General features: G+C 45.0%; 10 protein-coding genes and 1 long non-coding RNA gene across 11 annotated transcripts; 6 read left to right on the top strand and 5 right to left on the bottom strand.

Annotated features, from left to right (window-relative positions):
• Positions 1-77: 77 nt before the first annotated feature.
• LOC308155794 (histone H2B-like) lies at positions 78-440 on the bottom strand (the record flags this gene model as incomplete). The annotated part of the gene is made up of 1 exon (XM_080529167.1): positions 78-440. The coding sequence occupies one exon, from the start codon at positions 438-440 to the stop codon at positions 78-80; it is 363 nt and encodes a 120-aa protein (XP_080385293.1).
• A 5,041-nt stretch (positions 441-5,481) lies between these two features.
• On the top strand, positions 5,482-6,821 carry LOC308175758. Its single transcript, XR_013937981.1, has 3 exons — positions 5,482-5,541; positions 5,629-5,968; positions 6,098-6,821. It is a non-coding gene; the product is annotated as an uncharacterized lncRNA (long non-coding RNA).
• A 1,936-nt stretch (positions 6,822-8,757) lies between these two features.
• LOC308155773 (histone H4) lies at positions 8,758-9,069 on the bottom strand (the record flags this gene model as incomplete). Its single annotated transcript, XM_080529146.1, has 1 exon — positions 8,758-9,069. One exon carries the CDS (start codon positions 9,067-9,069, stop codon positions 8,758-8,760), a length of 312 nt encoding a protein of 103 aa, XP_080385272.1.
• A 1,833-nt stretch (positions 9,070-10,902) lies between these two features.
• On the top strand, positions 10,903-11,556 carry LOC308175597 (histone H1-like; the record flags this gene model as incomplete). The annotated part of the gene is made up of 1 exon (XM_080550247.1): positions 10,903-11,556. The coding sequence occupies one exon, from the start codon at positions 10,903-10,905 to the stop codon at positions 11,554-11,556; it is 654 nt and encodes a 217-aa protein (XP_080406373.1).
• Positions 11,557-12,289: 733 nt separating this feature from the next.
• Positions 12,290-12,676, top strand: LOC308175725 (histone H2A-like; the record flags this gene model as incomplete). The annotated part of the gene is made up of 1 exon (XM_080550273.1): positions 12,290-12,676. The coding sequence occupies one exon, from the start codon at positions 12,290-12,292 to the stop codon at positions 12,674-12,676; it is 387 nt and encodes a 128-aa protein (XP_080406399.1).
• An 815-nt stretch (positions 12,677-13,491) lies between these two features.
• Positions 13,492-13,902, top strand: LOC308155762 (histone H3.2; the record flags this gene model as incomplete). Its single annotated transcript, XM_080529136.1, has 1 exon — positions 13,492-13,902. The coding sequence occupies one exon, from the start codon at positions 13,492-13,494 to the stop codon at positions 13,900-13,902; it is 411 nt and encodes a 136-aa protein (XP_080385262.1).
• Positions 13,903-19,292: 5,390 nt separating this feature from the next.
• LOC308175745 (histone H4) lies at positions 19,293-19,604 on the top strand (the record flags this gene model as incomplete). The annotated part of the gene is made up of 1 exon (XM_080550293.1): positions 19,293-19,604. The coding sequence occupies one exon, from the start codon at positions 19,293-19,295 to the stop codon at positions 19,602-19,604; it is 312 nt and encodes a 103-aa protein (XP_080406419.1).
• Positions 19,605-20,274: 670 nt separating this feature from the next.
• Positions 20,275-20,649, top strand: LOC308175735 (histone H2B-like; the record flags this gene model as incomplete). Its single annotated transcript, XM_080550283.1, has 1 exon — positions 20,275-20,649. One exon carries the CDS (start codon positions 20,275-20,277, stop codon positions 20,647-20,649), a length of 375 nt encoding a protein of 124 aa, XP_080406409.1.
• A 2,987-nt stretch (positions 20,650-23,636) lies between these two features.
• LOC308155750 (histone H2B-like) lies at positions 23,637-24,011 on the bottom strand (the record flags this gene model as incomplete). The annotated part of the gene is made up of 1 exon (XM_080529124.1): positions 23,637-24,011. The coding sequence occupies one exon, from the start codon at positions 24,009-24,011 to the stop codon at positions 23,637-23,639; it is 375 nt and encodes a 124-aa protein (XP_080385250.1).
• Positions 24,012-25,067: 1,056 nt separating this feature from the next.
• Positions 25,068-25,445, bottom strand: LOC308175756 (histone H2B-like; the record flags this gene model as incomplete). Its single annotated transcript, XM_080550304.1, has 1 exon — positions 25,068-25,445. Exon 1 carries the CDS (start codon positions 25,440-25,442, stop codon positions 25,068-25,070), a length of 375 nt encoding a protein of 124 aa, XP_080406430.1. The 5' UTR covers positions 25,443-25,445.
• An 817-nt stretch (positions 25,446-26,262) lies between these two features.
• Positions 26,263-26,574, bottom strand: LOC308175751 (histone H4; the record flags this gene model as incomplete). The annotated part of the gene is made up of 1 exon (XM_080550299.1): positions 26,263-26,574. One exon carries the CDS (start codon positions 26,572-26,574, stop codon positions 26,263-26,265), a length of 312 nt encoding a protein of 103 aa, XP_080406425.1.
• Positions 26,575-27,750: the final 1,176 nt, after the last annotated feature.

Here is a 27,750-nt window from a genome sequence, read left to right as displayed (position 1 = left end):
ATGGAATTGCTTTTTTTGATAGGGTGGGTGGCTCTTAAAAGAGCCTTTTGGGGTAAGTAATTCAGACGAAAATCTGTTTACTTGGAGCTGGTGTATTTGGTTACGGCCTTGGTGCCCTCGGACACGGCGTGCTTGGCCAGCTCACCGGGGAGCAGCAGACGCACGGCGGTCTGGATCTCCCTGGAGGTGATGGTACGACGCTTGTTGTAGTGGGCCAGGCGAGAGGACTCGCCGGCGATGCGCTCGAAGATGTCGTTGACGAAGGAGTTCATGATTCCCATGGCCTTGGAGGAGATGCCGGTGTCGGGGTGAACCTGCTTCAGGACCTTGTACACGTAGATGGCGTAGCTCTCCTTCCTGGACTTTCTGCGCTTCTTGCCGGTGTAAGTACCGGAATTTCCGGTCTGCGAGGTTTTTCCGACCCTACCAGATCCGGTCATAGGTTCAGCCCTTTCCGGCCATAGGTAGCGCTATGATTCGCTGACGACGATGATTTCCGATCACATGATGACCGCCATTTTTACCCATCAGTAATTTTGGCTGTTTATAGATCTAATCTCTGTAGCGACCTTAAGATACATGGATGTTGCGCGCGCACCCGCGCGCGACTGAGAGAGTTTAGGTGAAAACAAGATGGAGTTTGAGTTTCATACAGCATTGAAGTTTTACATGATGCATGGTGTGTATCCTCCTGGCATACCCAAGGCTGGACACCTTAAATCAAGGATTCTAAAGGCGTCCAAGAATTACTTGATGAAAGGTAAGTCAGTGTGAATAACTATGTTATATCCACTCTTGAAGCCACTGCTTGAAATGTCGAAAATGGCGAAAATGCATAGGCCTGTATCAAAATTGAGTGTCTCATTAAGCATCTGCTAACTATTGTGTGCATAAAACCTGTGGCTTTATATTTGCACTTCTAAATGAATGCTGTATTTTCCTGCTGCATCAGGTGAGGAGTTGTACTATAAGGACAAATACAAGGACAAACATCGCTTGGTGGTGTGCAACAAGGATGGAGTTCGTGATGTCCTGATGGTAACTTTCTTATCTGACTTGAGTTCTTGTCCATCATCTTTCCCAATTATGACAAGATTATCATTGTTGGAGACCTCAAAACCTACTTATTCAATCTCGCCTTTTAAATGTCTGTCTTTATTGTTGTTTCATCTGTACTATTGTTGTTTTATCTTATTTGCTCTCTGTGAAGCACATTGTGTCACATTTTTGTGAGAAATGGGCTATACAAATGAAGTTTGATTTGATCTGAAGGAGTGCCACGACAACCATGGGACTGGGGGTCATCCAGGGAGACGCCGAACGCTGGAGAAGGTGACTGCGTCCTACCTCTGGTCCACCTTGCGGGAGGATGTCATAAAATGGGTGAGTTTTTGATGTTATTAGTGCATGATGTGTGTGAACATTGTAATTTATACACTGCCCATTAGCAATGATCTTTTACTCAAAGATCTCCAACTCTTGTGTAATTCTCATACTGACCACAATCTGATTCTGCACTGGAACACCCAGACCATCATACAGGCCGCGGCCCCTCAACCACAGCGGTTCTGCACCTAAGGCACTAAGCCCAGCAGCTGACCACCACCACCAACATGACGCCTCAACCACATCAAGAATTCTCTGACTCTAGATAATTTCCTCTGAAATGTCACTGTTTTAAAGGTTGATGAGTGCCCCCGCTGTCAACATCATGAGAAAATAAAGACAGTTGCACCTGTACTCCATCCCATCCAAGTGAAAGAGGCATGGAGTGTCCTGGGGATTGATCTCATTGGTCCACTTCCCACCACTGCAAAGGGCAAAAGGTAGCTACTGAATGTTGGGCAGAAGTATGTGTAACCCCTTTTGGTTAAAGCTAGTGAGATAAGCTGACATCATGTATTGGATAAGTCAATAAAAGTTATGAAGCAAGTTTTTGGTGGACCCCATGAGGAATAGCTGCTGCAATGCTGTAGCTAATGGAGAACAATCTGCATTTTTCATTGCAGATACATTCTGACTGCAACCGACCTCTTCACCAAGTGGGTTGTGGCAAAACCCCTCACCACCAAAACAGCCAATGAGGTGTCCAGGAAGATAGTCAACATTCTTCTTGACTTTGGACTGGTAGAGAGGATCATTACCGACCAAGGACGGGAATTTGTGAATGAGGTACAGTTATCTATATAAGACACAGTGTATGTGATGTGTGACATTTGATAATTGTAATTTAATCTAATTTAATTGCATACACTAATGCATCTGCAGGTCAACCGTGGTGTTTTTGAGGCTCTGGGTGTCAAACACTGCATCACGTCACCCTACCACCCCCAGGCCAATGGACAGGACGAGCGCACAAACCGCAACGTGAAGACTGCGCTTGCCAAGTACTGTGGGGAGGGACAGAACGACTGGGATGTCCATTTGAGGGGCGTCGTAATGAGCATCAACACCTCTAAGCAGGTAGCCTACTATTGTGTAACAACTGCATATGTAAACAATTCAAACAAACATAGAAAGAAACAAAAAACAATTTAAACAATATAGAAAGATGGTGAAATGCTATTGATTGTACTTTTGTTTTGTTTTACAGCGATCAACCAGGTACACCCCGTACATGGCACTGTTTGGACGGCACCCTCGCAGCCCAGGTGTCATCAACACAACACAGACTGAGGAGGGTGACGACTCAGCTGTGGTTGTGGTTGATTTGACAGAGGAGGATGTACAGGCGAAGACTGTCGAAGTTACAGATCTACATGCAAAGGTGATGTAAAAATTGCAATTTATGCATAATAATATCTAATAATAACAAATATGCATACAATGGCAATATATGCTATAAAATATGAATATGTTTCAAGGGAAAATTAATTAAATGATAACAATTTTTCAGATCTACCAGAACATCCAAATTGCCCAGGCAAGGCAGAAAAAGACCTACGAGGCCCAGAAACAAAAGGGGGTCAAATCCTTTGACTTCAAAGTTGGGGATGAGGTCCTACGGGCAAACAAAAGGAAGGAGGGACGGAAAGGAGGGCGACTGGAGGCCAATTGGTTTGGGCCGCACATCATATCCTCCATCTCACCCAAGGGTGTGGTGATGCTGTCCAGCACCAAAGGGCCTCAGCTAAAGCAGGGTGTGAACGTTGCCCAGCTGAAGCCGTTCAACAGGCCTAATTTGAGAGGTATTATTATTGTTAATACAAGGACATACACACTAAGTGTGTATGTGCAGTAACTGTATGTATGTGATACTTGCATAATACTGTATCCTCTCCATCAGAGTCCAGAGAGCCTGAGCCACCAGTCGTCCCTCCGTATCTGTGCGCTATGACCCCAACCCAGGACATGCTGGTAGATATAAATGTCTACTTGATACGCAATCATCTTTTGTATGTTTGCTATTGATTTAAAGTATGTTTTATATCTATTACTTGTAGCTAAAGTATGTACTGGACCCACAAAGATCTGAAACGGAGATCATTGTGAAGGAGGGGGATGTCTGCCTGTTGCGGAAGGACTTTTGGAGCTTGGGCCTTCCTCAGCTCATGGAGTCCAATGTATGTATAGAATAGAATAGAAAGTTGAATTGCCATATATAACCAGAACAGGTACATTGGAATTCTTGTCATTGCTTGTCCTCACAGTAACTTATCGGCACAAGTTACTTACTTATATTACTCTGTTGCAGACTGGAAACGCATGTTTCAGATTCATCAAAGAGGCCACATAAAAACATGTAAGGTTTTGTTATTTGTTAAAACATAAATTATGCAGATGTATGCCGGTATTCATTAACACCTGTAACTTCTTTTTCAAAAAGTAGTGCAGTTTTCCCTTGATATTGCACTAATTAATTACAACATTTCTTTTTTGTGAAAAACTGTCAATATAGGGAAAAGACATCCACATTGTGGACTTGTACATAGTCCCATTTTGGAAGTCCAAGACTATGGACCCAGTGGCTGGACTTCCTGTAAGTTCCTTTTACCTGTGACCTGTGTTGCTTGACTTTGACATAGGCTTGGGCGGTATTGATGTATATCATGGTATATGGAAATCGATAAAAAGGAATAAAAAAATAGATACCACCCAAGCCTAAAAAAATGCAAAATAACTTCTAAAATGCTAGAAGGACCTCCTGCACAAGGATGCCATCGTCATCCCTGCCTGGAGTCGACAGCCAGGAAAAGCGGATCACTTTTTGCTTTGTGTGAGTGTAATCCAAATCCTCTCAACAGTCAAAGTAAAAATGTACTCAACTTGTGCTGTACATTTCTCTTCTGTTTTAGGAGAGCATGTAATGTTATCTGCTTTGTAAATGGTTGACAGATCATCAAACCTAAAGCAAAGGAGCTGCTTTTGGTGGACTCGCTAAACCCCGATGGTTTTGGCGACAGCTGTTACCATGGCGTCTTTAGGTTTTGTAACATAACGACAATAGTCAGCCCTGTTCTGTGGCTTATAAGGGAAATCTACATAATTCATAGTATTCTAATAATACAGTAAGACAGCTTATTGACCAGGGTTGTCAACTAATACAATTTAATTTATAACACATTTTCTTAGCAAACAACATGTCTGTAACAGGATACTATGAATTATAATGTTCGGCTTGTTCCAAGAAGCCTTGTTCAAAGCCTCGTTCAAAGGCTGTTTTCAAGTTATTTTGTTTACACCATGTTCAGTGGCTATCGTAACATTCATCTTTCTTAAAGCATGCAATAGTATGTTGAATGTAAGGAAACCCAGTAATATTAATTCTCTTGTCATTCTTTCACTAAGTCATATTGCAAGAGTAATTAATATACCATGTTCTGGTGCTATATTAGGGGGAAAAGAGACATTTATTTTGTGTCATAAGTGACATTGTTAGGTGTTCTTGTATTGTAGCATTTTTCATATAGTTAAGAGTCAATTTGTCTGACACAAATACTCTTATGCTGGATTTTGACAGTGATCTAGCTCATCGCATCGCCCCAGGCCAGTGGGCAACCATGTACGGCAGAGACATCAAGGTACTTTTGTCCTGCATCTCATGCACTTGCACATGTCTTTATTATCCTTTTGACCACATAACTGTTATATTGCTATTAACACCTTGTCCAATTCTTTCAGGGTTTCCCTCGCCAAAACACAGGGATTGATTGTGGTGTCTTCATGTTGATGGTAAATTCCTTTCTATTCTATTGAAAATGTTGTTCATTTGAAATGGTCATAACCTAATAAGCAGATCTTTGCCTTTCACAGTATGCATTCTGTCTCACCACTGACACTCCACTTCAGTTCACAGAGGTCAGTGTTTTTCTTCTCCGACGGTGAGGAGAGTCAAGGAGGAAACTAAATCTGTTACCATTAACATTCTAAACCATAACGGTTTGGCTGTTGTAGCATATATATATCTCTGGAAACACCCATTGCCCAAGCGCACAGAACCATTTTGACTTTACATTTCTTCTCTCAATTTTTTTAGAGGGATATGGGACGCCTGAGGAGATGGTGGTGCATCGTTCTAATGGAACGGTTCCAGATTGAGGGGTAAGACTTCACTTTAAATGTAACTTCCGAAACCGCATTTGTTATACATTGGCTTACTTTTTTATTCTGTCACTATCTCACTCAAAGCCACGGGCAGAGGTTTGCCCACTGGACCGATGAGGCCAGAGCGTTGCTCCAAGGGTCACTGCAGCCGGTTTTCAGGGTCCCCAAGAAGCGGAAGAGGGAAGAGGAGGTGAGCATGATGCTGAATGGTAAATAATAGTGGTTTTTGTTAGTTCAATAGTTGTGATTGCACCATGCATTTTATTCCTTCAGTGTGAGCGGTCTGACAGTGTGGTGGGCAGCAATGACCACAGCTATGCCGCAACAATGCAAGAGGAAGACAATGCCATAAGAAATGACCACAGCTATGCAACAATGCAAGAGGAAGACGCCAAGAAAAAGAGGACAGAAGACGACAACTAGGGTATGTTTCTCTTCACCAGTACTGTATATTACTATAACCTTATATGAAAACGGTGCCACTACACCACTGGCTGTAGAACTGTTTCTATGGACCACTGTAAGAGGACTTTAAACTGTTTTTGTCTTGTAGACCGTGGCAAGTCCACCCTCCTGGGAGCGGAGTGGATGAACTAGAACGCCCACCGGCTGTAAGGGAAGGTCCAGGAGCCTGCTTTTCTGCAATTGGACAAAATACAGAGAGAGGAAATAGAGGCTAAATTGACACTGATTGAAGACGAAGAAGAACGACAAGAATTGCTGGAAATATTTTTGTTTGAATTTGAACTTAAAATTGATTATGATTTATTTCTGTTAGAGGTCAAGGACAATCTTGGCATCCCTGTGTGCGCAAGTTTCAAGGCTCCCAGTTCGGAAGAGTGATTGATTAATTAGTGTGCTTGCAGTCGCAAATATAAAACTGAATCTGAACAGTAGTGTGAACTACATGTTGGTCACATTACCCCAAATGATAACGGTGGATGACCGATGGCCTTATTCACTTATTCCTTCCAGCTAGAGTCTGGATCTAGCTAGAGTTAGAGTCATGTCAGAGGGAGGGGCTTTTGACACGTGCATGCTGTCTGAGTCAGTCCATCCTCTCCATGGGCGTGGGTTAGATGTGGCTACAGGCCCCAAACATTTCCCAAATAAGATATATATGTATATGTACACATGCTATATTTCGGTTAACCTACACAATGTTTTTACTTGATTCCAGCTAATTTGTGAATGAATACGTTTTTGTTTGTGTATGGTCAATCCATTTTTATGTAAATATGGTTTCATGCTGTATTGATTTACAATAAATTCATTGCATTTCATTAAATCGTGTTGCTTTACTACAAAAAACACATCTGATTGAGGAAGACTACAAAACATTGAGAAAGGATTTGGTAAACCAAGTATTTCTTGCGTCATATGGTAAGAAGAGGGGTGGCCATAGTAATTAATACATCTCTACCATTCTCTGAAGAGAAAGTGATAAAAGATAATAGGAGAAGATATGTAATGGTTGACCCTATTACATTAACCATAGCTAAAGGTAATGAATCTTTTTTTCATTTCATACCCTAACTCTAACCCACTCTACCCATAACTAACTCTAACTCTACCCATACTCTAACGAATTAAAATGATTAACAAGCATAATGGCACAGAGAATGCAGAGATGTGTATATATACAAAGGGTTGAAATATATGTTATTATTATTATTATTACTTTATTATCACATAACAGCTATTTGAAGCAAACTATGGAAAATGTATAACTGAGTAGTGAAATACTCAGAAATAGTGAAATAAATTCTTAGAAATGTCTACCGTGTCATGATTACAAAGATACCACTTGAACACACACACTGTGACACATTGGTCACACGCGCGGGCACACACGCGCGCACGCGCGATGCGCGCGAAACACACACACAACACATAGTTTCAGATCTACTAACGGGTCTTCGTTGTCATCGTTGTCATCGCGAATCATAGCGAATCATAGCGCTACCTATGGCCGGAAAGGGCTGAACCTATGACCGGATCTGGTAGGGTCGGAAAAACCTCGCAGGCCGGAAATTCCGGTACTAACACCTGTTTTGCTGGCGGTCTTGGTGACGGCTTTCTTGGAGCCCTTCTTGGGCGCAGGCTTCGCAGGCTCAGGCATGTTGATAGTGGCTCGTTACTTCTCAGAAACGAATGAAGAGGTGGCAAACGCACACACGAAATATAAAGGTGGGGCTATGCAAATTAGGCGGCTGCTGACATCCATTTCCAAAGCTCTAGCCTGCCTCGCGGGTAAATACATTATCTGCACACGCGGGAGATCCTCCCCCCCACCCCTTCCTTACTTTTTCACCCGGCTGTCGGGTTGCCTTGTTTCCGATGGCGATATGAACACGAAAACGTCAAGAGGAAGATTGAGAATGATATACATAGAACACCAAGTCCCCCAAACTCCCAACCAGCCTAGCGATTACTACCAGGAATTGTTATTTTGGGATGGTACGACAAGGGCATGCATTATTATTATCACTAGATGCGCAATAGAAAAAGGGGCTGCACCGTGTTGTGTGCGTAATAATCCATAATAACCATTTTCTTTCTAGAGTGCACGTGCGGGATGGTCATTTCTAGTCGTGGAATGCCAAGACTACGCATTTACTTGCGTTGACATTGATTTGGCAACGTATGTTTTTTTAGTGTTGTTCCGATACCGATACTAGTATCGGCATGGCCACCGATACGCACAAAAATGCTGGTATCGGTATCGGCGAGTACACTACTACTACGACTGTTTTATATCTTAAATGGATATTGCACTGATTGGCATCTGTGAGAGCCACATTTCAGGTTTTATAAGGGGTTGATTTTCTTGTCACCATACCAGGTAGACAATAAAAAAAAGTTCTATAGCATTTTTTCCTGTTTTACAAAGGTTTTGAGCAGTGGCCAGACTAAGTGTTAGCAATAATTTTACATCGAGGTGAGTATGCGGCTCAAAAAACATGTTTTTTCAAACGCCGTGGTATCGGACCGGTACTCGGTATCGGCAAGTACTGCACGGTCAGGTATTGGTATCGGGATCAAAAAATGGTATCGGAACAACACTAGTTTTTTTCATGACAGCTAAACCCGTTGAATGTACAGGCCTGACAAAATGTGTTATAATAATGGAATCAACTCTCTTGTGAGGAGATGGGTGGCTCTTAAAAGAGCCGTTGTTTTTTGTAGGGGGTGATTGAGTTTACGAATAGTTTAGCCGCCGAAGCCGTACAGAGTACGTCCCTGGCGTTTCAGAGCGTATACAACATCCATGGCGGTGACGGTCTTCCTCTTGGCATGCTCGGTGTAGGTGACGGCATCACGGATAACGTTCTCAAGGAACACCTTCAGCACACCACGGGTCTCTTCGTAGATCAGACCAGATATACGCTTGACGCCCCCACGGCGAGCCAGGCGGCGGATAGCGGGCTTCGTGATTCCCTGGATGTTATCACGGAGAACCTTGCGATGACGCTTGGCGCCTCCTTTGCCGAGTCCCTTTCCTCCTTTGCCTCTGCCAGACATCTTTACGTTCAGAACAGTAAGAATGACTTCGATGAAGTTGTGGCTGTGAATTTATCTCTGGAACGAGGACGTGATTGAGACCAGGCTGTACAGGAAGCGCGCTGTCGCCTCTTGTGTCATTTTGTAGAGGGAGGAGCTTCTGCTAAGGACAACGTTTGGCATTATGTGCATCCCTTGAAGCAATGTCGACAGAAGCATAGATATTTCAATATAATATATATATATATATATATATATATATATATATATATATATATGGACAGAAGGGCACGCACGCACGCGCTCTCTTAACGGTCACACAGACACACACAATCAGTAGAAGAACATAACATTGATCAAGATGTTTAGAATGGTCTGATAAGATTGACTCCTTACAACAGCACATGGTCAAATTTAGACACTAAGTAACCAGAATGGATATAAAAGAGAAGCAAAGGGAACAGATGACCGACATGACAAAAAACCCACATGATTTTAATTTTAAAAATAAAAAAATAGAAGATTTACCTTTTGTCCAAAGCGACTTACAACAATAAAAAAAACTTTAATCAAATAAAATAGTACTCGTTCAGGATACAACACCAGTAACATAATAAAACGGGATATAAGACCTGAAAAATAAAGTTTCGGTAGAATGCACAGCCGTATAGCCGGATTGGTGAGGGTCGAGGAAGTTATTTTGAAGGAGATAGTTGGCTAGATACAGCACGTTCAAGGGTTTTAGAATGGAAGGAGAGGAGGGATGCCGGTCTGTCGTTGTGGACAGAATATGGGTCAAGGGTTGATTTCTTGAGAAGAGACTTGACTCTGGCTGTCTTAAATTGATAAATAACGGTTTCATATACAGCATGCACATACGGGCAATCTAATACTTTCTAAATGAGGAAGAGGGAAATTAGGTTGGCCAAATCTGTGTGATTTGGAGTGGTCCTGTCAATCTGATTGCTGTACAAATATAGCCTATATTATAATATGTGGTATATCATTTGGAGCTGGTCTACAAGTATATGCGCCCCGGCGAGTTTGCCAAACACGCCGTGTCTGAGGTCACCAAGATCTTGACCAAGTACACCAGCTCCAAGTAATATACCACATATTATATATATATATATATATATAAGAATAGGCTATATATATATATATATATATATATATATATATATATATATATATATATATATATATATATATATATATATATATATATATATATATATATAAGAATTCTCGAAGTTTTTTTATAAGAAGAAGAAGAGGGACACCATCCAGAAAGCTCCCAGCCCCGTCCTGGCAACTGTGTTTTACGGCCCCCAAAATAGTTCACATTTACATCATCCCGCACAACATTGGGGGACCCTCAATCGTTTTACTCCCTCGTCAGACAATCTGGCTATATGGATAACGAGTGCTGGACGCAATCGTATGCACTTTAAACCACTTTAGAAGACAAATAGCACGGGAAAAGCTGTGCGCAACGCTCCCTCCGACGGACGAACGGTGGGGTTTTGAGCGAGTTACTACAAAATAAAGGAGGGCTTCGCGGCCCATACGACTTTATTCTGAACGGAGACAAGTCTGCTCGCTGGCCCGTTCGCATTTGGACCTCAACTCGTCTCCACCGGTGACTTTTGACCAGTTATTCACGAGGAGAAAACACAGGCGTCGGAGAATTTCGGCAGCAAAGATTTCCGAGCAGGGATGGTTGAGTCTACATGGTTCTCATGTCGCATTTAAGTACAACCCCCTACGGTGGGTTGAGCATCATTCGCACAGAGCAGCTTCATAGACTCACTTGTAGTGTGTATACCAGAACAAACGAGACTTTTTACAGACATGGCAGAAGTCGCACCAGCCGTCGCCGTCGCCGCTCCGGCCAAGGCCCCCAAGAAGAAAGCAGCAGCCAGGCCCAAGAAAGCAGCTGGCCCCAGCGTCGCCGAGCTCATCGTGACGGCCGTATCCGCATCCAAGGAGAGGAGCGGCGTGTCTCTGGCCGCGCTCAAGAAGGCGCTGTCTGCCGGTGGTTACGACGTGGAGAAGAACAACTCTCGCGTCAAGATCGCCGTCAAGAGCCTCGTCGTCAAGGGTACTCTGGTCCAGACCAAGGGCACCGGTGCCTCCGGCTCTTTCAAGATTAACAAGGAGGCGGTCAAGAAAACGGCGAAGAAAGCCGCCGTCGCAAAACCCAAGAAGGTAGTAGCAAAGAAGCCCGCCGCCGCTAAGAAGTCTCCCAAAAAGGCCGTTGCAAAGAAGCCCACCGCCAAGAAATCTCCCAAAAAGGCCGTTGCAAAGAAGCCCGCCGCCGCTAAGAAGTCTCCCAAAAAGGCCGTTGCAAAGAAGCCCGTCGCCGCTAAGAAGGTTGCCAAGAGCCCCAAGAAGGTTAAGAAGCCCGCACCTGTCAAGAAAGCACCGACCAAGAGCCCCAAAAAGGTCGTCAAGGTAGCGAAGCCCAAAGCAGCCAAGGCAAAGAAGGCAGCCCCAAAGAAGTAAACTTGTGTTGACAGTGTTCATGTTGACACCACAAAAAAAGGTTCTTTTAAGAGCCACCCACCTTTCCATAAAACGTGCATTTTCATCCATGTCGATAAACGGAACTTTCTCAAATAAGAAGGTCCGATTTACACCAGTCTCAATCACTGACCTATGCACACGAGAATAATAGCTATATTAAATATTGAAATGGCCTTAATGAGAGTTTAATACTTTACACAAACATGTTTTAACAAACGATATATTAACTCACTCGGTCTCTGCGGGAGGGGGGGGTCTATGCTAGACTCCACAAAATACCTTTCAATATCGACATACGGTAGTTTGCTATATATAACGTTATTTGGATAGAAATTGTCAACTTTTCGCTCTAGTAGTAGCCTACTACATTGCGTATGGGGAGAGCTGTGATAGCCTAATGCACTTCACTTTTCGCTGTAATGCCAATAAGGAGTATTGTTTCGCTATTTAGTATATTATTAGGAAATTATTGGTTTGATTTGAACTTTGATTTCTGGCACGCGAGGGAAACTCACAAAGGCCGAGTGAAACAGCGGCCAATCGCTGGGCGGCGGGAAGAGGCGCGCGTATCCGGGTTGCTGATTGGATGAGGTGGCATCGGCCCGGTGGCCAATGAACGCTGGTCAGGCTGAGCTATAAGAACACCACCCCAAGCGAGCAAGTAGTATCCGCTTTTTCTTTAACTAGCACAGAACTCGCTTTAAGTTTCAAGATGTCAGGAAGAGGTAAAACCGGAGGCAAGGCCAGGGCCAAGGCAAAGACCCGTTCTTCCCGAGCCGGACTCCAGTTCCCAGTGGGCCGTGTGCACAGGCTCCTACGCAAAGGCAACTATGCCCATCGTGTGGGCGCTGGCGCACCGGTCTACCTGGCCGCCGTGCTCGAGTACCTGACTGCTGAGATCCTGGAGTTGGCCGGCAACGCCGCCCGCGACAACAAGAAGTCTCGTATCATCCCCCGTCATCTGCAGTTGGCCGTCCGTAACGACGAGGAGCTGAACAAACTGCTGGGCGGTGTGACCATCGCTCAGGGCGGTGTGCTACCCAACATCCAGGCAGTGCTTCTCCCCAAGAAGACCGAGAAGCCCGCCAAAGCCAAGTAAAAGCTCTACTCCGGCTTTCACCCAACTACTTAACCCCAAAGGCTCTTTTAAGAGCCAACCACTTGTCTCTCAAAAAGTGCAATTTGTATTTTCATCTCTAAACGGTGTTTGTCCGCTATGAGTACCGTAGTGTGCCTCATGTTGAAGCCTGCAATCACTAAGTTAAACAGTCATCATATACCTTCCTGAGAGGACGCACCCACCACAACACACTTTTGTTTTGGCCGCGTGGTGTTGCCAACCAATGTTCCCTTCATGATGAGTGCTGGCTATAAGCATAAACACATTTTAACGGTACCTTACAGGGATATTGTGAAATTACATTAGCAGTCTTGTACGGCCATAAGCTCACATTCATTCATATTCAGCCTCAAACCTAATGCATCTGAGAATAGCGTAAAAGCTATAGCTGGGGTCGTTGTCCTTAAGAAAGTGGTATCACAACAGTGGTATCATCTGCCAGTTGACTAATAATTATGGATTTTCCCATAACACCGATTTTTTAAAATCTTCATATTATGTTTATTATTATAAATCACATGGGCGGGGCGGGTGGACAAGGGAAGCGCGCAATGGAGGGAGCAGGAGGGGTTTAGAGTTTTAATTTATGGCGGGAAGGGTGCACGGGGCTCGTGTCCAATGACAGCCTGAGAAGGAGATGACAACGGGCCAATGAGCTCGTCTACATTCGCGGGCCAATGAGCTCGTCTACATTCGCCGGCCAATCGGAGCACGACGGCTCCGGCTTTATAAACGTAGCAAGTTGTCTTGTGAAGAACATCTACACTTTGACTGTACAAGAAGAAGGTAGCATTATGGCCAGAACCAAGCAAACCGCTCGTAAATCCACCGGCGGCAAAGCCCCAAGGAAGCAGCTCGCTACCAAGGCTGCCCGTAAAAGCGCCCCGGCCACCGGCGGCGTGAAGAAGCCTCACCGTTACAGGCCCGGCACCGTGGCTCTGAGGGAGATCCGTCGTTACCAGAAGTCCACCGAGCTGCTCATCCGCAAGTTGCCCTTCCAGCGCCTGGTGAGAGAAATTGCCCAGGATTTCAAGACCGATCTGCGTTTCCAGAGCTCTGCTGTGATGGCCCTGCAGGAGGCCAGCGAGGCTTACCTGGTCGGTCTGTTCGAGGACACCAACCTGTGCGCCATCCACGCCAAGAGAGTCACCATCATGCCCAAGGACATCCAGCTGGCCCGCCGTATCCGTGGAGAGCGCGCCTAAGATGACCACACCGATCTGAGAAGAAATCCCCAAAGGCTCTTTTAAGAGCCACCTCAATATTTCCCTCAAAGGCGTTTTCCCATTTACCACCCTTGTAGGGCGTTAATCTATAGGTTATACGACTCAAATGAGTAGCCTGCAGGGATGCTGACCGTGCCATCTCGGTAACCGAAATACATGTAGGCCAATTCACAACAGCATAAGGCCTTAATGTGTGAATTCGTTGTGATGGTCCAACTCGTTGTGATTGTCCTTATGTAAAATAATCCGAAGTAAATCAGGGTCAGTCAGTGTATTCTGTAGATCACGGATTTTCTCCACACAAGGTCTGTGATTTACTTCGGCTAAAGCTTAATGGTGCTGGGAGGACATCAAAATGCGGTACCCCCATAGGCTGTTCTTAAAATAGATAGTATATATATGTACAGAATACAGTGTTCAATGTTACACTATGTGGTGTTATAGACTCAATTTAAAATGGATTAAATTAGAAGAATTTGCCATTATTCCACACACAATGAGCACATTATAAAAGCATGTTGTATTGAATATGTCAGGGTTATTAAAACACGTTAGGCTATACTGCATATGTGAATGAAATGTGCCACAGTATGTATTGTAAATAAAGTTTAATCTGATTTGATGGTTAGGGTCATTTACATTGTACAAGGAAAACATTTAAATGTAGAAAATAATAATAATCTCTTCTACAGTTTATTGAGAAAACATTGAAAACAAATGTCCTATTTGCAATCATTGGAACATTCAAATGAAGATGACCTGACCCCAGGAATATGTAATAGAGGTCCAACCTCACCATGACATGAACCCTGGAATATGTATTAGAGCTCCAGTATGACCAGATATGAACATCCTCTGACTGTTGACACCATCACAGGATTGGGATTCAATAATCTCAGATTCTAGACTTCACAGAGAGAGCTCAATCTGAATGAATGAATGAATGAATGGTCTTTATTGTCATTGATATAGTACAGGTACCAAACAACGACATTTGGGAGGGGGGGCTCCCCTGGTGCTAGGAAAAAAAACTAAAAACAAGAAGGGAAAAGAGCTGGTTTACATAAATAAAGGCTATGTACACTATCCACTATACCAGGGGTCGGCAACCTATGGCACGCGTGCCAGCAGTGGCACGCGACAGCTTAAACAGTGGCACGCAAGCAATAAGTGCGAGAATGGGAGAATGTTTTTATTTTATGTTGGCTGCGTTCGTAAATTCGCGCACACTGGGTTCAACGTCATAATGGGACCAAGTAATTTGATTGGACTAGAGGCGGTCTCAGGGACGCTCCGGCGCTCTCAGGGCGAATTTACGAATGCAGCCCTAGTCTCTCTTCCACTCCACGAGAGCCGTATTCTGGCGTCAAATTTCAAAGTCAAATTCTGAATTCGATTCGATACAAGTGTTACTGTTAAGCACACATAACAATATAATAATAATATATAATAATTATCTTTTTTGTGTCCCAAAAAGACCGTGCTGTATGTGTCCTATGTCACGAAAATGTTGTTTGCCGAACTTCAAGCGTTAAACGGCATTATGAGACCAAACATCAGAAGTCGTTCAAGGATGAAGCAGACAAGGCCGAATCAATAAGACGTGCTGTGTCAAGGTTTGGGAAGCAGGCCAGCACCTTTAAAGCATTTGCCACTGCTAAAAATCACGCAACTGAAGCAAGCTTTCGCATTGCTCATTGCATTGCGAAACGTGGAAAGCCATTCACTGATGGAGAATATATTAAGGAGGCTTTCCTCTGTAGCTCAGATGTTTTGTTTGAAGGCTTATCAAACAAAGACACAATAAAATCAAGAATAAAAGACATCCCAGTGTCAGCCAGAAGTGTGGAACGAAGAATAGGAGAAATGGCAGAAAACGTGAAAGCGCAGCAGACCGCTGGTTTGAAAGATGCGACGGTGTTTAGCCTCGCACTTGATGAGAGCGTAGATGTGAATGACATGCCATGTTACTTAAAGTGACCAAGTACCACCCCCAGATAATGGAGTTGAGCAAAGGAAAACAGGGCCAAGGATCACATTGATTGTTAGGACTGTTTACATGGCTTTGCATACATAGCTCTTTGCAACCCCAAAAAAATGTTTGTTGTGGTTGGAATAAAAGAATAAAATGTAAGTAACAACCAAATAATTATATAAATATAAATTATAATTCATACAAGTAAGACCCTTGTATAATCACCATCCAGTTAGGCCTACTTATTAAAATGATAACCATGGGAGCGCAGTTAGCATTGCAACTTTGATAGAAATTGAGCGCACCAATTTGCTTAAAGTTGTGCTACGCATCACAAAGTTTAGTTGTCTTAGATGTTATGTTGGTCATTTCGTTCAAGTTTCAGTTAGTTGACTGTTAGGCCTGTTTATTTAGCATACATGGCTTTGCATACATAGCTCTTTGCTGAAAATTGTTGTTCATGTTGTGGAATAAAATTGCAGATCAGTTGGTCTGTTTGGTTTGGTTTGATGTCGAGTCATAATTAATGTTGATATTGTGGTTGGCACACTGACTAACAAGAACATTTTAAAATGGCACTTCATATCAAAAAGGTTGCCTACCCCTGCACTATACTATACAAATAAAACACTGTGCTGTACTCTATGCTATGCTATACCTATTCTAACATGTCCTATCTCTGAACCTTATGTACCCGAGGGTTGTCATATTGCACATAGTGTTATTGCACATTCATTTAAAGTGTCGCAGTTTGCAGGTTTTAAATGTTCACAGTTGTGTTTCAGTATTGCACTTGATTTCAATCTAGTAGCTGCCATCAAATTGTCTAGATTGTCCAGGGCCTAGAACCTAGGTCTTTGCTGTGTTCAGGGCCTGAATGGCCCTGTTATGTTATGTTATGTTAATTTCATTTATAATGCGCCCCCCATCCAACTTTTACATCGGCCCGGGGCGCAGCCCGGGTAAAGGAACAGATAAAGACAAAGACAAGGAACACAGAAAGCAATCAGACACAGACGACTTAAACGTAAAACTCAGGCATACAATTCACAACAAATAGGGAGTAGATTTAGGGAATGTCATTTTGGAAGAGGTGGGTTTTTAACTTGGCTCTAAAGGAGTCCAGAGTGGGGGCAAACTTGATGGCAGAAGGGAGCGCGTTCCACAGGGTCGGTGCTATCACCGCAAAGGCACGGTCACCCTTCCTCTTGAGGTTGGTACGTGGGACCCTCAGGCTGAGTTGGGCGTCGGACCTGAGCCTGGGTCTGGGCCTTGAGGAGGTAGACTGGTCCAGGAGGTCCTTGATTTAAATTTGCCCTGGGGTAGAAGCTGAGCTTCAGTCTGTTTGTCCTTGCGAACATGGTCCTGAACCGCCTGTCCGAGGGCAGCCGAGCAAAGTGTTCGTTCCCAGGGTGGGATGGGTCTTTGGAGATCTTGGAGGCCTTCCTGAGGCAGCGTGTGTTGTACAGCTCTTCCAGAGAGGGGAGGGGGGCGCCGGTGATCTCACGACTCTCTGTAGCGCATTCCTCTCTGCGGCTGTGCAGCTGGAGAACCACACGCAGATGCAGTAGGTGAGGATGCTCTCCACTGCGCAGCGGTAGAAGGTCACAAGCATCTTCTGTCCGATGTGGTTTTTCCTGAGGACTCTCAGGAAGTAGAGCCGCTGTTGTGCCTTCTTGATGATGGCTGCTGTGTTGATCTTCCAGGACAGGTCATCCTGTATGTGCACCCCCAGGAATCGGAGGGTTGAGACTCTCTCCACGCTCCCTCCATCGACGAGCAGGGGCTGGACCTCAGATTTTTTCCTCCTGAAGTCCACGATGATTTCCTGGGTCTTTGACTGGTTCAGCAGCAGGTTGTTAACCTTGCACAGCTTGCCCAGCTGCTCCACCCCATCCCTGTACGCCGCCTCGTCCCCCCCCCGAGATGCAGCCCACCACGGTGGTGTCGTCTGCAAACTTTACGATGGAGTTGCTGGGGTGGACGGGGGTGAAGTAGAGGTGTAGAGGATGGGGCTTAGCACGCAGCCCTGGGGGGACCCAGTGCTGAGTTTGAGGGCTGTGGAGGTGTGGGAGCCCACCCGCACCCTCTGGGGGCGGTCAGACAGGAAGTCCTTGATCCATGCACATATAGAGTGTGATAGTCCCAGGTCTAGTAGTTTGGTCACTAGCCTGTCTGGAAGAATGGTGTTGAAGGCAGAGCTGAAGTCCACAAAGAGCAGTCTCGCGTAGCTGTTTCCCCTCCCCAGGTGGGATAGAGTGAAGTGGAGAGTCGTCGCGATGGCGTCCTCTGTGGACCTGTGGGCTCTGTAGGCGAACTGGTATGGATCCAGGTTGGGCGGGAGGCGTGTGACTATGTGGGCCCGGACTAGTTTCTCGAAGCACTTCATGATGATTGGTGTGAGTGCCACCGGGCGGTAGTCGTTTAGGCAGCTCACCGTGCTTTTCTTCGGGACTGGGATGATAGTTGAGGTTTTCAGGCAGGGTGGGATGGTGGCCTGGGACAGGGACTGGTTGAAGATGTTGGTGAAAAGCTGGTCGGCGCAGTCCCTCAGCACCCGTCCCAGGACGCCATCCGGCCCTGAGGCTTTCCTGGGGTCCACCGCCTTCAGCACGTGTCTCACTTCATGCTCTGTGAGGGTGAGGCTGCTGAGAGCTGGAGAGAGTGGTGTTTGTGTTGTGGTTACCTCCGTTCGCCCCTCTTTAGTGTAGGTGGGAAGTGTTTTTTTTTAGCTGTTGAGCTGAGCAATCAGTCTGACTGCCTGAAGCTCCAGCAGATTGAGGGGGAGTACAAACCGCTGGTCCCTGGGGACTAGGACCATTGCACCCTTTGCCAGCAGATTCGCAATCTCCTCTCAGAGTGCCCTTGTCTTTACCGGGCAGGGCAAAACAGTCTCTCTCACCCCCCCTGAATAAATCAATAAATAATTCAGTCATTGGCTACCTATAGGAGTAAACCAATAGGAGCAGAGCTCCACAAAATAGAACAGTTGAGCCTACATTTCCTACTACAACATTGCTAAAAGATTGAAATGGTTGCAGTCATAATAGTGTCTAAATTTGACCATGTGCTGTTGTAAGGAGTGTGTGTGTGTGTGTGTGTGTGTGTGTGTGTGTGTGTGTGTGTGTGTGTGTGTGTGTGTGTGTGTGTGTGTGTGTGTGTGTGTGTGTGTGTGTGTGTGTGCGATGTCCTTTTGCTTCAATAATGCCCATAATGCCAAACGTTGTCCCTAGCAGAAGCTCCTCCCTCTACAAAAATCCCCCACAAGAAAAAAGAAAAAAAGAGGCAAGCGATAGCGCGCGCTTCCTGTACAGCCTGGTCTCAATCACGTCCTCGTAGCTGAGATAAATTCACCCCACAACCTCACCGAAGCCATAATCTTACCGAACTCAACATGTCTGGAAGAGGAAAAGGAGGAAAGGGACTCGGAAAAGGCGGCGCCAAGCGTCATCGCAAGGTTCTCCGTGATAACATCCAGGGGATCACGAAGCCCGCTATTCGCCGCCTGGCTCGCCGTGGGGGTGTGAAGCGTATCTCTGGTCTGATCTACGAAGAGACCCGTGGTGTGCTGAAGGTGTTCCTTGAGAACGTTATCCGTGACGCCGTCACCTACACCGAGCATGCCAAGAGGAAGACCGTCACCGCCATGGATGTTGTATACGCTCTGAAACGCCAGGGACGTACTCTGTACGGCTTCGGCGGCTAAACTATTCGTAAACTCAACCACCCCCTACAAAAAACAACGGCTCTTTTAAGAGCCACCCATCTCCACACAAGAGAGTTGATTCCATTATTATAACACATTTTGTCAGGCCTGTACATTCAACGGGTTTAGCTGTCATGAAAAAAACATACGTTGCCAAATCAATGTCAACGCAAGTAAATGCGTAGTCTTGGCATTCCACGACTAGAAATGACCATCCCACATGTGCACTCTAGAAAGAAAATGGTTATTATGGATTATTACGCACACAACACAGTGCAGCCCCTTTTTCTATTGCGCATCTAGTGATAATAGTAATGCATGCCCTTGTCGTACCATCCCAAAAGGACAGATCCTGGTAGTAATCGCTAGGCTGGTTGGGAGTTTGGGGGACTTGGTGTTCTATGTATATCATTCTCAATCTTCCTCTTGACGTTTTCATGTTCATATCGCCATCGGAAACCAGGCAACCCGACAGCCGGGTGAAAAAGTAAGGAAGGGGTGGGGGGAGGAGCCCGCGCGTGCGCAGATAATGTATTTACCCGCGAGGCAGACTAGAGTTTTGGAAGTGGATGTCAGCAGCCGCCTAATTTGCATAGCCCCACCTTTATATTACGGGTGTGCGTTTGCCGCCTCTTCATTCGTTTCTGAGAAGTAACGAGCCACTATCAACATGCCAGAACCTGCGAAGCCAGCGCCCAAGAAGGGCTCCAAGAAAGCCGTCACCAAGACCGCCACCAAAACCGGCAAGAAGCGCAGAAAGTCCAGGAAGGAGAGCTACGCAATCTACGTGTACAAGGTCCTGAAGCAGGTCCACCCCGACACCGGCATCTCCTCCAAGGCCATGGGAATCATGAATTCCTTCGTCAACGACATCTTCGAGCGCATCGCCGGCGAGTCCTCTCGCCTGGCCCACTACAACAAGCGTCGTACCATCACCTCCAGGGAGATCCAGACCGCCGTGCGTCTGCTGCTCCCCGGTGAGCTGGCCAAGCACGCCGTGTCCGAGGGCACCAAGGCCGTAACCAAGTACACCAGCTCCAAGTAAACATATTTGTCTACTACTTACCCCCAAAAGGCTCTTTTAAGAGCCACCCACCCTATCAAAAAAGAAAGCAATTCCATAGTGAGATGACCTCGCGTGCTACAAATCAGTCGAATGTATATGCTGTATGTATGACTGTGTGTATTGTAACAAGTAAGTAAAATTATACAGTATTTATACAGCACCTTTCCCAGACCAGGAAGAAAGGAAGAAAACACAAATAAAACTTAGTAATACAGGAGTGAAAGCCACAGCAGGTTAAAACAGGCAGAAAGCATACATAACATAACAAGCATGTATAAGGCATATGTATCAATTACTCGATGTTACAATTTTCAAAGACTCCAGTCCTTGAACGCGCCGGAGGTTTTGCGCGCCTTTTTTGTTCCTCACTTGTTTGTTGCTCACTAGTTGTCTAAAACGGTTTCCTCTATTAATATAATGGACAGGAGTGACTACACTGCATACATACGCATGGCCAATTTCTCGGGACAGGTGGATTTAAAATAAATAATAAAATATAATAATAGTTTAAACGGCGTTCACATGTGGATCTACCATCACCTCCAGGGAGAATCAGACCGCCTGCTACTGCTCCACAGCAGATGAATGTGTGTATCTTAAACGGCGAAGACAAATGTAATCTTCTTGCACTTGAATAGCATTAAGGTTGATGCAGGCTCACTAGTCAGCTACCTGGACAGAACCTCAAGAACCAATTCTGTAAACGAGTTCGGTCATGCATGTCTTTGAATTGTAATAATACCACTAGGTAGCGGGTTTTGTTTATGTAGTAGGGCTTTATATACAAAAATGAATTATGAATAGATCTACAGGATTTAACGGTCCAGCCAGCCATTTATACAGAATGCAATGATGAGGATAACAACTATCATCTATGATAAAGCGATAATCAAACACCGCCATGAACGACCTGCCCAGGTGGCGGGACACACCCAAGATGCAAACATGAATCAAATAAAAACAATTTGTGATATGGTAGAACATAGATTTTTATCTTTCCAACATTAAGTATCATTCTCATTCTCAGCACACCAAATGCTCTCTGCAGGACAGTGAATGCAGACTGTAGCTCAGAAAGAGCCTGGTCAGTCGTGGGGGCAATAGCATACTGTACAACAGTGTCATAAGCATATATATTATTGTATTATTGGTGAATATTAATACGATTAATACGAGGCTCAAGGACAGCCAAGCAGCGGCAGAACCATTATATTATATTATATTATGTTACATTACAAATGTGATGTAATCTAAACACCCCGGTCCACAAAGACCCACAAACACATGGAGAGAGGAGGCAGGCTGACTACGTCACCATCGATAAACAACACATACATAAGCACATTTAATTTATTGAATTTACTTATTACTATTATTATTTATTTATTTACAAACAAAGTTATGATTGCAATTTCAGCTAGTTACCAACTAGTTTAGTAGCCGAACATATTCATAATAAGGCTGCTGATGTCCTCGACACAATTCTATATATCGCAATTGATTCCTCAGAGTCGACATGCAGCAACCATAGTCTATCTATGGCTTTCACCTGTCTTGTCTAGATGTAATAGGAGGGAGAGGGACACCATCTGAAAAATCACCTATAGGGACAAGCTCTCAGCCCCATCCCCGCGACTGTGTTTCACGACCACCAAAATAGCTCATATTTATAACACCCCGCACCACATCGGGGGACCCTCAACCTTTGTACTCCCTTGCCAGACAACCTGGCTACCTGGACAACGAGTGCTGGTCGCAATCATATGCACTTTTAGCCACTTTAGGAGACAAATAACACAGGAAAAGCTGTGCGCACCGCTCCCTCCGACGGTGCAACGGTGGGGTTTTGATCGAGTCACAACAAAACTCACGAGGCCTTCGCGGCTCACATGATTTTATTCTAACCGGAGGCAAGTCTGCTCGCTGGCCCGTTTGCATTTGGACCTCAACTCGGCACCACCGGTGACTTTTAGCCCGTTATTCGCGGGGAGAAAACACAGGCGCCCGAACATTTCGGCAGCGACTGCTGAGCAGGGATTCACAGGCAGTCACAATGCTAGAAAAAGGAAGAATTACATGTTTTTATTATTAACTTATTTACTGTGGATAAACTGTACTGAGAGGTAGTGGGGATTGAGAGGTATTTGGGAGGGATACCACGTAAGGACTGGAGTCATTGACGATTGTAACATCGAGTTATTAAACACCAGTAATATATAATATCTACTATACCGTCGACTTCATTGTAGCACGTCAGCTCAAATCACTATGGAATTGCTCTTTTATTGACTTGTCACACTGACTTGGCCAGTTAATGACATCATGGGGGTGATATGAAAGCATTTTATCGATAGATAAGTGAGCATGTCTTGGCGGTGAACGCCGTTTAAACCATTATTATATTTATGATTTATGTTTAAATCCACCTGTCCCGAGAAATTGGCCATGCGTATGTATGCAGTGGTCACTCCTGTCCATTATATTAATAGAGGAAACCGTTTTAGACGACTAGTGAGTACACTACTCCCTAGTAGACTCCTTAGTCTCCAGCAGTTGAAAGAAACAATGGCAGTGTGGAAAAACAAAAAAGGCGCGCAAAACTTCCAGCGCGTTCAAGGAGTCTTTGAAAATTGTAATATCGAGTAATTGATACATAATGCCTTATACATGCTTATGTTATGTTATATTCTTTCTGCCTGTTTTAACCCTCTGTGTCTTTCAGTCTTGTATTATGTTTTTATTGGTGTTTTCTTCCTTGTTATGTGAAGCACTTTGTGACCCTTGGCCTGGGAAAGGTGCTGTATAAATACAGTTTACTTACTTGTTACAATACACACAATCAGTACAGCATAAGTTCGGCTGATTTGTAGCACGCGAGCTCAACTCACTATGGAATTGCTTTTTTTGATAGGGTGGGTGGCTCTTAAAAGAGCCTTTTGGGGTAAGTAATTCAGACGGAAACCTGTTTACTTGGAGCTGGTGTACTTGGTCACTGCCTTGGTGCCCTCGGACACGGCGTGCTTGGCCAGCTCACCGGGGAGCAGCAGACGCACGGCGGTCTGGATCTCCCTGGAGGTGATGGTACGACGCTTGTTGTAGTGGGCCAGGCGAGAGGACTCGCCGGCGATGCGCTCGAAGATGTCGTTGACGAAGGAATTCATGATTCCCATGGCCTTGGAGGAGATGCCGGTGTCGGGGTGGACCTGCTTCAGGACCTTGTACACGTAGATGGCGTAGCTCTCCTTCCTGGACTTTCTGCGTTTCTTGCCGGTTTTGGTGGCGGTCTTGGTGACGGCTTTCTTGGAGCCCTTCTTGGGCGCAGGCTTCGCAGGCTCAGGCATGATGATGAAAACAGCTCGTTACTTCTCAGAAACGAATAAATGGGTGGAGGTAGTGCAGCCGCTATATAAAGGGGGAGCTATGCAAAGTAGAAGACTCCTGACACTAGATTCTATTGGTCGAGTCTGGTTCTGAACAACATTTGAAAAAACACTCGTTGTCCAGTTAGCCAGGTTGTCTAAGAATCACCTATCCATCAGTCATCATAAGAAAATACATCTATGCTAGGACCAGGCAGTCACAATGCTAGAAAAAGGAAGAATTACATGTTTGTATTATTAACTTATTTACTGTGGATAAACTGTACTGGGAGATAGTGGGGATTGAGAGGTATTTGGGAGGGATACCACGTAAGGACTGGAGTCATTGACGATTGTAACATCGAGTTATTAAACACCAGTAATATATAATATCTACTATACCGTCGACTTCATTGTAACACGTCAGCTCAAATCACTATGGAATTGCTCTTTTATTGACTTGTCACACTGACATGGCTACATTATCCACATGTGAACGCCGTTTAAACCATTATTATATTTTATTATTTATTTTAAATCCACCTGTCCCGAGAAATTGGCCATCCGTATGTATGCAGTGTAGTCACTCCTGTCCATTATAGTAATAGCGGAAACCGTTTTTGACAACTAGTGAGCAACAAACAAGTGAGGGACAAAAAAGGCGCGCAAAACCTCCTGCGCGTTCAAGGACTGGAGTCTTTGAACATTGTAACATCGAGTAATTGATACATATGCCATATACATGCTTGTTATGTTATGCATGCTTTCTGCCTGTTTTAACATGCTGTGGCTTTCAGTCTTGTATGTTTTATTTGTGTTTTCTTTCTTGTTATGTAAATCACTTTGTGACCCTTGGTCTGGGAAAGGTGCTGTATAAATACATTTTACTTGTTACAATACACACAATCAGTACAGCATATACATTCGACTGATTTGTAGCACGCGAGCTTAACTCACTATGGAATTGCTTTCTTTTTTGATAGGGTGGGTGGCTCTTAAAAGAGCCTTTTGGGGTAAGTAGTACAGACGAAAATCGGTTTACTTGGAGCTGGTGTACTTGGTCACAGCCTTGGTGCCCTCGGACACTGCGTGTTTGGCCAGCTCACCGGGGAGCAGCAGACGCACGGCGGTCTGGATCTCCCTGGAGGTGATGGTAGAACGCTTGTTGTAGTGGGCCAGGCGAGAAGACTCGCCGGCGATGCGCTCGAAGATGTCGTTGACGAAGGAGTTCATGATTCCCATGGCCTTGGAAGAGATGCCGGTGTCGGGGTGGACCTGCTTCAAGACCTTGTACACGTAGATAGCATAGCTTTCCTTCCTGGACTTTCTGCGCTTCTTGCCGGTTTTGGTGGCGGTCTTGGTGACGGCTTTCTTGGAGCCCTTCTTGGGCGCTGGCTTCGCTGGTTCAGGCATGTTGATAGTGGCTCGTTACTTCTCAGAAACGAATGAAGAGGCGGCAAACGCACACCCGTAATATAAAGGTGGGGCTATGCAAATTAGGCGGCTGCTGACATCCACTTCTAAAGCTCTAGCCTGCCTCGCGGGTAAATACATATCTGCGCACGCGCGGGCTCCTCCCCCCACCCCTTCCTTACTTTTTCACTCGGCTGTCGGGTTGCCTTGTTTCCGATGGCGATATGAACATGAAAACGTCAAGAGGATGATTGAGAATGATATACATAGAACACCTGGTTTCACAGACAAGGCTTAGGACTAATCCTAGACTAAAAAGCATCTTCAATGGAGATTTTACATTGAAAGTGTGATTTAGTCCAGGACTAGGTTTAAGCCTTGTCTGTGAAACCGGCCCCAAGTCCCCCAAACTCCCAACCAGCCTAGCGATTACTACCAGGAATTGTCCTTTTGGGATGGTACGACAAGGGCATGCATTATCACTAGATGCGCAATAGAAAAAGGGGCTGCACTGTGTTGTGTGCGTAATAATCCAAGTAACCATTTTCTTTCTAGAGTGCACATGTGGGATGGTCATTTCTAGTCGTGGAATGCCAAGACTACGCATTTACTTGCGTTGACATTGATTTGGCAACGTATGGTTTTTTTTTCATGACAGCTAAACCCGTTGAAAGAACCCGTACATAATTGAATAAACCCGTTGAAGGCCTGACAAAATGTGTTATAATAATGGAATCAACTCTCTTGTGTGGAGATGGGTGGCTCTTAAAAGAGCCGTTGTTTTTTGTAGGGGGTGGTTGATTGATTGGTTCCGAATAGTTTAGCCGCCGAAGCCGTACAGAGTACGTCCCTGGCGTTTCAGAGCGTAGACAACATCCATGGCGGTGACGGTCTTCCTCTTGGCGTGCTCGGTGTAGGTGACGGCATCACGGATAACGTTCTCAAGGAACACCTTCAGCACACCACGAGTCTCTTCGTAGATCAGACCAGAGATACGCTTGACGCCCCCACGGCGAGCCAGGCGGCGGATAGCGGGCTTCGTGATTCCCTGGATGTTATCACGGAGAACCTTGCGATGACGCTTGGCGCCTCCTTTTCCGAGTCCCTTTCCTCCTTTTCCTCTTCCAGACATATTGCGTTCAGTAGGGTTAAGTTACTATGACTTCAGTGAAGTTGTGGGTTGAATTTATCTCAGCTACGAGGACGTGATTGAGACCAGGCTGTACAGGAACCGCGCGCTATCGCTTGCCTCTTTTTTTCTTTTTTCTTGTGGGGGATTTTTGTCGAGGGAGGAGCTTCTGCTAGGGACTACGTTTGGCATTATGGGCATTATTGAAGCAAAAGGACATCGCGCATACACACACACACACACACTCACAATCAGTAAAAGAACATAACATTAATCAAGATGTTTGGAATGGTCTGATAAGATTGACTCCTTACAACAGCACATGGTCAAATTTAGACACTATTATGACTGCAACCATTTCAATCTTTTAGCAATGTTGTAGTAGGAAATGTAGGCTCAACTGTTCTATTGTGTGGAGCTCTGCCCCATAGGAGAGCTCTGCTCCTATTGGTTTACTCCTATAGGTAGCCAATGACTGAATTATTTATTGATTTATTCAGGGGGGGTGAGAGAGACTGTTTTGCCCTGCCCGGTAAAGACAAGGGCACTCTGAGAGGAGATTGCGAATCTGCTGGCAAAGGGTGCAATGGTCCTAGTCCCCAGGGACCAGTGGTTTGTACTCCCCCTCAATCTGCTGGAGCTTCAGGCAGTCAGACTGATTGCTCAGCTCAACTGCAAAAAAACAAAACTTCCCACCTACACTTAATTTCCCGCCTATTTGCACACGCCTTATATGGCTCTCCCACTCTATCTCTTCTGATCTCTTCTTTCTCCTCCCAAAATGAGAGAGAGATAGAGATGTACTAATTAAAAGTCACTCAGACCAGTTGCAGCCTGGAGTCATCCTTAACTAGCCTAAACCTGTCATAGCTGACCATTAGAGGAGGGGGAAAGCACACACTGAAATATCTTATTGTACGGCTCCTACAAGGACAATTTAAGGATTTACTAAACTGCTGTGCAGGTAACAGCTGCCGTTATAAGCTGTTATCCAACTTTTTATGGTCTGTGTGCATCCTGCTCTGTTATCAGTTCAAATAGCCATACCTTTCAGATACACATTTAATAGATACACAGACAGCTGACTGTACCTTACATGAATGTACCCGCTTTGTCTCAGTGTTTGTGAGGTCAACATGAGCCCACGTTCTTCAGTACAGGGCCTATTGTAAATGCAAA

The sequence above is a fragment of the Nansenia antarctica genome (genome assembly GCF_963989245.1).
Source record: "Nansenia antarctica genome assembly, chromosome: 1".
NCBI lineage: Eukaryota > Metazoa > Chordata > Actinopteri > Argentiniformes > Microstomatidae > Nansenia > Nansenia antarctica.
The sequence above is the reverse complement of the archived record's forward strand: the minus strand, read 5'-3'. Positions and strand labels throughout refer to the sequence as shown.